Consider the following 12,372-nt stretch of genomic DNA (forward strand, 5'->3'; position numbering starts at 1 on the left):
TGGGATGTTATTCACATACGAAAATGGTTTCAAATTGTGTTTCTTCCTTAATTTAAAATAATAGTTTACAGACATATTATGCTATTTGAATTAGAAAAACATTAGCCACTTCTCAAAAATATTTTCTAACTTTATTGTAGGAAGAAGTTGTGGATGAGATTGAATTGGTGGACATGTCTGTGGAATAAAATCCCAGTGAATTAAATGAAAAAATTTAAGTAAATTATTTTTCAGTTATAACATTTCATATAAACAACTGTGTCCTGTAACTCTATGGAGAGCTGCTCTTGCTTTACAAATAAGAACATCATAAATAAGCGCATCTGAATTTGGGATTAGAAGGCTAGGATCATAGAAATTGTGCTTTTCTAAAGGAGATTTTACTGTAGCTCTTACATGAAAGATCTGTATCTAGCACCATGTTTTTGCTCAGTTCTTCCCTCTGTTTTGAGTTCTTCCTGCTGCTTAAGTGTTGTCTGTTTAATACCCAAACCAGTACTGCCACCTTGTGATATTTTTCTTAATTTCATCTGGCCATCCTTATTCCTTTCCTTGGGTACTTTTATCTCTAATTTACTGGTTTAGTCTTCCTCACATCTGCACATGTTTGACCTCCCTATTTTGGTTAGAATCTCTTCTATGTTCCTTTGGTCTTTATCCCCATTAATATTCTCTCCTGGATATTTCGTCAGTGCATTGGAAGATTAGAGTACTTGACTTGACACCTGTCCATGACAAGACTTAAATATTAAATCACGTCTACCAAAAAGAAAAATTTAACTTCCATGTCTTCTGTTTCACATCCATAATTCTAGTGCCTACTTAGGTAAGGAGATTCAAAATTTGTTAGCTTGAGAGATTAGAATGAAATATAATCTCTCTAATTTATTATATTTGATCATCATTTTTAAAAAACACGTTTTCATGGTTTCTTTTGTATCTCTTTATTTTTGCAGCTTTTGTCATTCCTTCAGGGTTTATTTACTTTTTACCACGAGGGATATGAACTCGCCCAGGAATTTGCACCATATAAACAACAGCTGCAGTTCAACTTGCAGAATGTAAGACTATACCTGTTCTCACTGCCTCTCCTTAGTGAATAAGATGATCCCAGGGCAACTGAGTTATGACCAAATTGAACCTTGGAATCTTTTAAAAACTTATCTAAGTACAAAAAAAGCTCACTCACTTAGAAAAACCACTTAATAAATTTACTAATTTTTTTTATAATTGCTGGTTGAAAGTATGCCAGGAAAGAGTAAATCTTATTAAACTCTTTAGAGTTAGAAGAATATATACTGGCAAATTTCATAAAAATAAAAATGTCTGAGGTACAGAAACATTGGAAGCATTTGCCTTTATCTAGTGTTTTCATTATTCTACTGGGTGACCTTAGGCAAGTTGTATTTCCTGAGAGGGCAGAATTTCTATATTTGTGAAATGAACAGGTGGACTTTCACACTCTGTCCCTTTCCTCCCTGAAGTTGTACTATTACATAGCTGATATTTAGTGTTTTGTAAAAATAAATTTAAATGTGGGTTTGAAGCGTTCATAATAACTGCTTTAAAGCTACAGGGAGAATTATTTACAAACATCCTATCTCTTTCTGTCAGGGTTTATTTTGTAAAGTTCTCCAATCAATCCTTTTAATATCTGATTGCATAGTTAGACAAATTCTGACTTATGTATGCTGAACACCAGTTACGCTTCAAAAAAAAGTTAGCCAATCCATTTCTGCTTATCAAATATGACAACAAAATCTTAATTGTTGAGGATTTTGTATAAATTAAAAGTTATTTCTGAAACCCTGTCTAGTACTCTATAGCTAAAATAATTTGTGAAGGTTTCACTTAATTTTCTGTAAAAAGCCTGCCTTTCACTCCTTACCTGATTCTTGCCATTATGAAGATGTTCAGCAAATAGAAATATGGAGTTGGAGTGTCCCATGAGAAATATGTGATTGGATTTATTCCACCTGTGTTTCGAGTTTAGCTTTTTATTTAACTTAGATTTTCTAGCAGAATCGATTTCACATTCAATTCATTCCATTGTTTTTCAATATGGAATGCATTGGGGCTTTTTTAGTAAATATTAAAAGGGAAAATTATAAAATCCAAAGTATTTTATTATTTATTTCCATATTAAATGCAATTACAGTAAGATTCCTGGGATTTGAGAACAGGAGACAGGTAAAGTATTAGAAAAAATTCTCATTCTTATGTTTAAAAGGGAAAAGAGGCAAATTAACTTACTTTGAGATTCAGGTCTTTTAGTAGGGGCCATAACAAAATCTTAAAGTTGGGTGGTGATGATTTTTATGTTTCCAAATGAATATTGTTGAGATAATGTGGCCTGAATACAAAATTGATTTTCATAGAGAAAAGCCTTATGCTTTCTATGTCTTCCCTTAAGTAAACATGCTATGATGTGAATAAGCTATTTCTTACAATAGAAGAAGTTAGAACTTGGAAGCCTGTTCATTTTTATGAGTTAATTTATGCACTGACTTCTTGATAACTATATAAGGATTTCTGAAAAACAAGCTAAGTGATATGTCTTCAGAAAAGTTCTTGGAATAAAAGTGATGAACTTTTTTCTTGGTAAGTGCCACATATATCAAAAGTATGTGGATTTATTTTAACCCCCAAAAGAAATTAAGTCCCTGTGTATCTTCCTTTTTACCTTAGGTATTATGGCATATAGAACTCTATTTAATTAGTATTGTGTATTTGTAAAACTATAAGTTGTCCCCTAGGTAATGTTAAGTGGGAAATTGGATGAAACACACACACACACACACACACACACACACACACACACACGGAGATTCAAAGAGAAACATGCAGAAGGTCATTCAGCAAAGTTTCGCTAAAGTGATTCAAAATTAGAGCCTAGGATTCAACGGAGAGGGTTGTGGATATGGTGAACAGTCCTGAAAGGATCAAGGTTATCCTTTGCACCATTTGCAGTTTTGAAACTTTAGGCTGGAGGTTCCTCAAAACTGATAGAAAACAATGAAGGAAATTGTTATTTCTGTTTACTTAAGACAAGGAATAATTTTGAAAGTACGCGACAAGAGGTAGAGCGGTTGATGCAAAGGATGAAATCTGCCAGTCAAGATTACAGACCACCCAGCCAGTGGACGATGGAAGGCTACCTTTATGTCCAGGAGAAACGTGAGTTGCAAAGACAGAAGTTAATGTCTCTTATGATTAACATTCTGTTTCTGTGAGAAGTGAGTTGGTTAGTTTCTTTTCCTTCAAGTAGGAAGACTGAAATTCCTGACAGCTTTATCCTACTTAGTCTGCTCTGCCAACCACTGCCACCTAAGTGTGGAAGTTCTTCCCCTTTGCACCATCAGATTCTCTAAGTTGGTATGTTATTGAACTTGGAACTTACACTTTTCATGATGATATAGTAACACGAGTTCAGGTTTAGAATTTAATTGTGATATCTAATCTCAATTTAAAGTTTCATGGAGAATTAAAAATCAAAGCCTTTATCAGATGAATCATCTTGGTGACTTTGGTAATAGTTTTCCCCTTCAGCAGCATTATTTCATTTAATTCTGTGCTCTGACAGTTTTCAGGAGTAAAATTGGCAATTATGTAATGTCAAACTGGCACTCTTTACTTCCTGATGTTAGGAAATAAGCATCAGACCCAATAGAACACTACTATAATTGCCTCACACTAAGAAAGTTTTTTCTCACAAAAATTAATGAAAAGCCCTTCAAACTTGTATAACTAGGGTCCTTTCTTGTCATAAAGTGGAACGAGTGTGACTAAATTAACTCTGTATTTCAAACCAGAATGCCCTAAAGCACTCTCTTACTGTTTGTGCTAAAGGAACAGTTGTTTTTTATTTCCAGTGCATCATGGACCAGTGTCCTCGTAAAACACAAAATTACGTGCTTGGATTTTGCAGTAATCTCAAATTGCTCTGAAAGTTTTGAAATGCTTATTCTCACTTTCCGTACTTTTTCTCACATACTGGGACTAACAGACTACATGCAGTAGCACTGCTCCAAGTCTCCCTATCTGTAGACAATACATCAATGTAGTTGTTTTGGTTAGAAGACATTATAGTTAAAGGGTTTGAGATGCGGAAGCTGTAGATATTGGGTTGACTGTGAAAGTTTTTTGGACATGATGCAAAATGATCACTAAAATGCCAACATATTTTATATTTTACATGCCTAGGTGATGCTCATTTGTTCCTTAGCAATATGCAAGTGAATAACAGTTTGATCCAGTTATCTTGGCAAACATTTATTACTACATAGGTGGTAGAGGGCTGCTGGCTCAGCAGGTCCGGTTCCAGGACTTCCTCGCTCGTAACTATCTACCTTTGACCAGTCTGCTGCTTTCAGATGTTAAAATGGTAAATCTGATTACCTGCCTATCTATTCTCTAATTAGAATATTATAAATAGGTTTTACCAAAATTTCTTGAAAAAGACCGATTCTTTGGTCATATATACAGTATATGGATTTGACTCAGGACTCTAAGGAAATGTTTGAATACTGAATAATTATTCCATATTTGAGAGCCTCACTGTGAGGGCACCTGGAGGGGAGCTCACATTTTGCTGAGTGGAAGAATTTGTGGATAATGAGGCCTGTTCAAACCTGCATCTGGTAGAGGAGGTGCCATCCTCTTGCCTGAAGAGTTTTTATTCATTTTAACTCAATAATACTTTATTTCTTGAGGTTCCCCCCCCCCATTGTTAACACAGTTGTTGAAAGCTTTGTGAGTATACAATATCTTGTTCTAAACAAAAAAGCTTTGGATTACCTAGCAAAATTCTTGTGTACATAACCTTCAAATATGCCCTGTTCAATTGCTACTTGGTAGTTTATCCATTGGATGGTGCCGTGGTTTGCTTACCCATTCCCCAGCTGTTGGACATTTGGATCAAACTAAAAGCATAGTTCCTACCATACGACCCAGCAATCCCACTACTGGGCATATACCCTGAGAAAACCATAATTCAAAAAGAGTCATGTACCAAAATGTTCATTGCAGCTCTATTTACAATAGCCAGGACATGGAAGCAACCTAAGTGTCCATCAACAGATGAATGGATAAAGAAGATGTGGCACATATATACAATGGAATATTACTCAGCCATAAAAAGAAACGAAACTGAGTTATTTGTAGTGAGGTGGATGGACCTAGAGTTTGTCATACAAAGTGAAATAAGTCAGAAAGAGAAAAACAAATACTGTATGCTAACACATATATATGGAATCTAAGGGAAAAAAAAAAAAAGGTCATGGAGAACCTAGGGGCAAGACAGGAATAAAGTCACAGACCTACTAGAGAATGGACTTGAGGATACGGGGAGGGGGAAGGGTAAGCTGGGACAAAGTGAGAGAGTGGCATGGACATATATACACTACCAAACGTAAAATAGATAGCTAGTGGGAAGTAGCCACATAGCACGGGGAGATCAGCTCAGTGCTTTGTGACCACCTAGAGGGGTGGGATAGGGAGGGTGGGAGGGAGGGAGATGCAAGAGGGAAGAAATATGGGGACATATGTATGTGTATAACTGATTCACTTTGTTATAAAGCAGAAACTAACACACCATTGTAAAGCAATTATACTCCAATAAAGATGTTTTAAAAAATAAAAATAAAAGCATAGTTCCTTTAATAATTTCAGGGCTGGATGGGTGGACAAAATGCAGTGTTTTATGCACCTGTCTGATGTTGGTATCTTTTGTTCTAAGATACGTGACTTCTCCTCTGAGTCAGGCTGAACTGATCATAAAGCCCTTTGTGGCACTGACCTTTTTTTCTGAGAGTTCCTGTCCCTCTAAATGATAACATCTACTCTTAGGCTACAAAACTCAGGTAAATCTTCAACTCTAGTGTCTCTCTGTAGCCTGGGACCAAGTCTGTCCATTTATCTTGTCGATTAACTTTGAACCCACACCTTCTCTCCATCTCCACAGTCTTGCAGTGACCTCCTAACTGTTCTCTTTTCACCTCCAGGCTTGTCCAGCTCAGTCCATTCTCAGAGAGCTTCCAGCAGCTCCCTGCAGTGCTTGCTTGGTTGTGCCTCTCCTGTGATGGCCTTGGCCGTGCATGGCATTCAAGGCTCTCACAGTTGGGCTCCTCTCTTTTTAGCATCCTCTCTTATGATGTTGTCTTCCTTCTCCCACGGCAGCTTCCATCTCCATTTTTCTCTATAGCTACCTGTGTTATTTTTGTAGCTTTAGCGAGGTAAACTTGGCATGCATCAAATTGCACATACTTAAAAAGTACAGTTTGATCAGTTTTGCCATATGTATGCACCTGTGAAGCCATCACCACAATCAACATAATGAACATATTCATCACCTTCAAAAATGTTCTTATGCCCCAATATAATCCCTCCCTCCTTTAATTCCCACTTACCATCCACCCCTCTTCCCCTTGCCTAGGGATTTAAAAAGAAAAAATGAATGGATTTATATGCTGTTGGTATTATTTTTCTATAAGGGACAAGTATTCAAAGCCCCTTTCTACTTGGAATCTTTGAAAGCATTTATATTAAGAAAATCTGACCAGTTCACTAAGACATATTGATTGTACTCTTGCTGTCACTGAGTAAGTCCTGTGGGGAACAGAAAATGAGATGAAGAATATGGCTTCAGGGTGTTTATTCTGTAATGGAAGGCACAAGATTAACTCACACAACTAGCAACCAGTGATCAATAGTAAATATCAGAGCTGTAAATTGAGTGATGAATGGAGATGGATGTAATGGGGTGGTAGCAGATTATTGCTGTTTAGACATAGCATTCCACTTTATCTGGATATGTGGTTTGTATGTTACCCACCTCTAGGCAAACATTAAATTACGTTCTAGTAGACTCCAGTTTAACCAGGAAGAGCATGGGGTCCAGAGTCAGACAGAACTATGTTGGAATTTTATGCTACCTGTTAACTGGGTGATTCTGGGTAGGCAACTTTCTGAGTTCAGTCTCCTCATTTATAAGAGAGAGATATTTACATCTGTCTCACAATAATATTGCAGGAATTAGAGATAGTGTATGTAAAATGTCTCTGTTATCAGTAGTGGTGCATAATAATACCACGGTGCTTCTAGGAGCCCTTACTATTCTGTGTAATTTATATTTGTCTCATTTAATTCTTAAGACAACTCCTGAAAAATATCATTCCTCTGAAAAGAACAACTCCAATCACATGTCCTATTGATGAAGAAAGTAGCACCATCTGCAGCTCTTAAGCTTTATTTTCTTTTATGTAAAATGTACTTTATAATGTCTGACTTTAAAAGTTCCTAGATAAAATGTTGGCACTTAGTAGGTATTCAGTGAATATTAATTCCTTCCCATTCCACAGACATCATCTCAGCAACCTCAGATGATCACTGGGTAAAAACTTGTTTTGTTTTGCAACTTTAGAGCTATAATAAATTCTATTTACCCAGACTTTTTTTAGGGACTTCAGAATTGCTTGCCTAAGAATGTCTGCCCCGGCCTGGTGCCAGGCAACTTTAAAGAAAGCAGCCTGTGTGTGCAGCACACTTGAAGATTGAATGCATGAGGTTCTGAACTTAAGATGGAGGCAGGAAAAAACACCTTGGGTCTAAAATGTCATCAGAGTGTTGCAGCAGCTTTATTTAAAAATTACAGTTAATATTGCTTCATAAATCGCTTCCTAAGTAGTAAAGTCACTATAAGGATTTCTATCCAGCCACTTTCCACTAATCAGCTCTAAGCCTGTAAGTGTTTTACGCCACATGTAACAGAGTTATCAGCAAGTATTGTTAAGTATTATAGTGTGAAATGGTCCCAAAACAGAATTGAAGTTAATTGTAGTAATCCTTTGTGATTATCAAGTATATAGCTGCACCCCATAATTTTAAAATCTGGAGTGGTTAAAGCTAACCATGACACCAAGGGCACTACTATTATAGAAAAAAAATTCAAATGGCTCATGAAACACTTTTCTCAAGTGGTGCATTTCTACAATTCAGTTTCTTGCTTTTGGATATATGGTTGTAAAACCAAGCCAGCAATAACATTGTACATAATTGTTGCTAGAGAGATCCAGGTGTTACGCCAAATGGGACCCTACATGAAGAAGCTATAGGAAACAAACTCCATTTTCAACCCTCTCAGCCCTCTACGGCATTTGGGTGCAGGAGAATTGGCTTCCCTGGGGAAAAGCTGAAGGTTTTCTACCCGGGTCATGAAAAAATTGAACTTATGGTGCATCCCTGTGCCCTGGTGAAGCAGCATTAAACAGTTTTTAAGACTACTGGATGATTAAGTGGCACACTGTGGGAAAGGGTTGCACACCACAGCAGGATTGTGTTTATGGGGAAAAAGAAAGTGAGCAGTTTACATATACAGCTTTTAATATAAATGGTAGAAATTATTTTCCTTTTAAAGAGTACTTTGAATTCACTTTTTTCAGATTAGTGTTAAGAGGAAATAACTCTATGATCAGTAAAGTCTTAGAGAAAGATAAGTGATTCATTCCTTCTTTCACTTAACAAATCTTTATTGAGGAACAACTGTATGTCTGGCCCTGTTCTAAGGATTAAGAATATACTAGTCAGCAGGACATCACTTGTTCCTGTTCTCATAGAGCCTTAGTGATGGAGACAGACAATAAATTGGGTGAATTAGTAAAATGTTAGTCATATCAGTGGTAAAGTGAAGAAATAAAGTTAAAACAAGAAAGAGACATAAGAAATATCAAGGTGAGGGTGTTGTGATGTTAGCTATCTCTATCGAAAAGGCCATTTTATAAAGGTGACATTTAGTGAAAGACCTGAAAGAAGTGACATTGTCATGCAGCTATCTGAAGGAAAAGTAGTCCAGTTAAGTGCAAATGCTCTGGGGTAGAAATGCATTCACTGAGTGCTGAGATCAGCAAGGGGGCCAGTGTAGCTGGAGTAGAGTATATGAGGCAAAAGGCCGTGAGATCAATACTGAGGAGCCAGATCATGTGGGGCCTTTGGCTTTTATCTGGGGTAATGTGGGAAACGACTGGAGAGTTTTGAACAAAGGGGTGAAATGACCTGGCTAAATTTTTAGCAGGGTATTTCTGGCAGTTTCAAAAATAGAGGACAAAGATAGAAGTAAGGAGACCTGTTATAGTACCTCAGACTGTCATTTCTCATTCTTCCTACCTCTATGGGATGCAAGTATACCACTTTTACAGATGAGATAACTGAAGTTCAGATCTAAAGTAACTCTTGAGTTTACAGAGTGAGTGTCGGTACTGTAAATAAAGCCAAGTTGTTTGGCTGCAAGACACTCTACCCTACACCACTCTTGCTCCAGACTAGCCTTTCTCACTCACAGTAAGCATTCCCAACTTGCATCGTCTATGGAAATACTCAGTTGTGTTTCATAGCATCGAAAACTGTACAAACTTTGGTACAGATCATTTATTAACAATCTGTAATGTTTGTTTCCTTACACTAGGACCGCTTGGTTTTACATGGATTAAACACTATTGTACATATGATAAGGGAAGTAAAACATTTACAATGAGTGTTTCAGAAATGAAATCCAGTGGGAAAATGGTGAGTTGTTTTTGTTTTTTAATTGAACTTGTTATTTAAATAATGGAAACAAAACAAACAAAAATCATATGTGCTTATTTTTCTAATAAACGTGCTCACAATTTTTAAAAATTGAAAAGTCAAAAATTTTTCTCTTGCTTTAGTGACCTTGAAGACTTATAAAGAGTGGCCAGGATTTTTCTTTTATTTTGGCTATGGAATGTTTATAAGCAGTTATATTAAATGTAGGGACACCTTGGTAGGTGTCATCTCCTATCCCTGGCAGCAGAGTTGTTTGCGTTGTTGGTTGGCCAGCAGCCCATAGAGACTGTCAGTGGCTGCTCCAGGCTCACGGCGTCTGCATCTTTCTTCCAGGTGGTCTCTTGTGGGAGCCCGGGTTTGCCCCTGCATGCCACTTCCTTTTCTGCACTGTGTACTACTTGCTGAAATGCTGGCCAACAAAGTTTCTCAGAAGAAATCAATCAATGCTTATTTACCCCTAAAGTAAATCAGTCACTGAATGTCTCGCATGGGTAGTGAACAGTACAGAACAAAGTGTACCTTATATGCGGAAGTGCTACAGAATACAACGCCTTTATTGCATGTAGTGTACACTCTTTTTGTGAGTTAAGATATGAATATGGCAAACAGTTGGACCTATGAATTAAATAATTGAACCGTCATCTAAGAATCCTAGAGCTGGGAGTTATCCTAAAGATTATTTAGGCTAGCCTCATTTTACCTGATTAAAAAATAAAGACAATAGAAAGTAAGTGACTTATTCAGCTAATTTGTGGTGTAGATCATGGCAGCGGTAAATGTTGATCTAACTTAGACACATACTCAAATACATCAGCTGAAACTTATTGTGCTTGGGCATTCATTAGAGTCTAATAATTCAAAGTAAGAGACATAAAATAAAGGAGAACATACCAGAGAAAAAGAAACCTTAGATTGCTACCCTCACAAGAAGTTATTAATGCTATAATCATGCCTAGTTTCTACTCTAAAAGTTTCATAAGAAAAAATATTGCCAAAAGTCAGTATATGTGACAGTCAGTGAGCTAATAATAAATAGACCAAGCTAGAGTTCTATTAATAAGAGAGATTTGCAACCAGAAACAATAGAATTAACCAGGCATTAGGTAAATATTCCCCTTAAAATTGACTGGCATTTCAGGTATAGAAGAGAATTATGAATTGAGCCTATGTTGGATCCTGTCAAAAGAGGTTTAGTTTAGTTTTAGCAGCAGACTACTAGTTGGTTACCAGCAGGGGAATCACGTGGTATGCATGATAGTAATAGCATTATAGCAAGTATCTACTAGAACTTTAATATTTTGGTAGCTCTCTTTTTTTTTTTTTTTTTTTTTTTTTGCGGTACACAGGCCTCTCACTGTTGTGGCCCCTCCCACTCTGGAGCACGGGCTCCGGACGCACAGGCTCAGCGGCCATGGCTCACGGGCCTAGCCGCTCCGCGGCATGTGGGATCTTCCCGGACCGGGGCACAAACCCACGTCCCCTGCATCGGCAGGCGGACTCTCAACCACTGCGCCACCAGGGAAGCCCTTGGTAGCTCTCTTGAGGTTTTGAGCCGGCTATCATTTAATACTCTATGGCTCCAATACAAACACACACACACACACACACACACACACACACACACACACACACACACATATTATAGTATAATTTAACATTATAAGTAAATACGTTGAAGGGTACTAGACAGGCATGTCACAGAATTCTTTGAATAAAACATGTATATGTGATTAATTTATTAATAAATGGTTTGGTGTATTACAGTTGGGCAGTTAACATTAGGCAGAAGTCTTTTTATTTATAGAAACCGGGTGTGATTATTATCTTTATACATAAACTGTACTCTAAGTTGTCATTTTAATATGGAAACTTTAGGTGGTGTATTTAATATATTTCATTTCACCTTGTCATCATGTCAGTAATGTGCTCCACTTCTTGTTTCAGAATGGCCTTGTTACTAGCTCACCAGAAATGTTTAAATTAAAATCCTGTATCCGACGAAAGACAGATTCAATTGATAAACGATTCTGCTTTGACATAGAAGTAGTCGAAAGGTTTGAACTTTTCACTTTACATTTTTTAATAATCTAAATTATTTGTTTCTTTCTATGTATAGATGTAAATATGAAACAGCATAAAGTGCTTGTTTTTCAGTCTCTTTTTTAAAGACAATATATATGTTTATTTCATTCTTTCACTTGTTTCTTCAACAAATAAGTATTGCATGATGCTTTCAAAAAAGTAAATCAGACACAGAGTGCTACCAAAGGGTAACATCACTCAGAGAAGAATCTGGAAAATCAGTAAAGATGACTGCCTTAGGGGAAAGTGCATATTGTGGACTGAGGTCCCCATCAAAATGAAGAAACCTGATGGCATTGTTCATGGCTCCTGGGTCAGCCTTTTTGTATGGTTTTGAAATCTAGTGGCCTTGTTCCCAAGGAATAATAAGACACAACTGCAAATTCCATAAGCTTTCTTTAGCCAGTGAAAATCAGTGCCTACCATGTACACAACACTGTTCTGGGCATTCTTAGCCACAGAATATTGGGAGAGACATAAAGGTTGTGCATTCAAGCTTATCATCTAGTAGAATTATTTAGCTCTGTTCCTTTATTGTTTCAGTACAAGTAGAATAGAAACAAAATAAGGAGGAGTATGTTTCTTGATCTCTGTTGCATTCCATAATCTATTTTTCTTCCCCTGCATTACCACCATGCTTTTCTGAATATCTCTAGCTTTGTGTGTGCGTGCGTGTGCGTGCGTGTGTGTGTGTGTGTACACTATATATAT

At 36.9% G+C, this 12,372-nt stretch overlaps 1 protein-coding gene across 2 annotated transcripts in view; it reads left to right on the forward strand.

The window, feature by feature from the left end:
- Window positions 1–12,372, forward strand: part of ARHGAP42 (Rho GTPase activating protein 42) — a 288,105-nt gene that overhangs the window by 222,271 nt on the left and 53,462 nt on the right. Inside the window, exons 7-10 of one of the 2 annotated variants that reach the window (XM_079929104.1) lie at window positions 957–1,061; window positions 3,048–3,177; window positions 9,458–9,558; window positions 11,524–11,633. In XM_079929104.1, coding sequence (XP_079785230.1) covers window positions 957–1,061; window positions 3,048–3,177; window positions 9,458–9,558; window positions 11,524–11,633 — 446 coding nt within the window. The remainder of the gene's footprint in view (window positions 1–956; window positions 1,062–3,047; window positions 3,178–9,457; window positions 9,559–11,523; window positions 11,634–12,372) is intronic. The other variant, XM_079929105.1, reaches the window with a different exon arrangement.

This window comes from Stenella coeruleoalba (genome assembly GCF_951394435.1).
Source record: "Stenella coeruleoalba genome assembly, chromosome: 8".
NCBI lineage: Eukaryota > Metazoa > Chordata > Mammalia > Artiodactyla > Delphinidae > Stenella > Stenella coeruleoalba.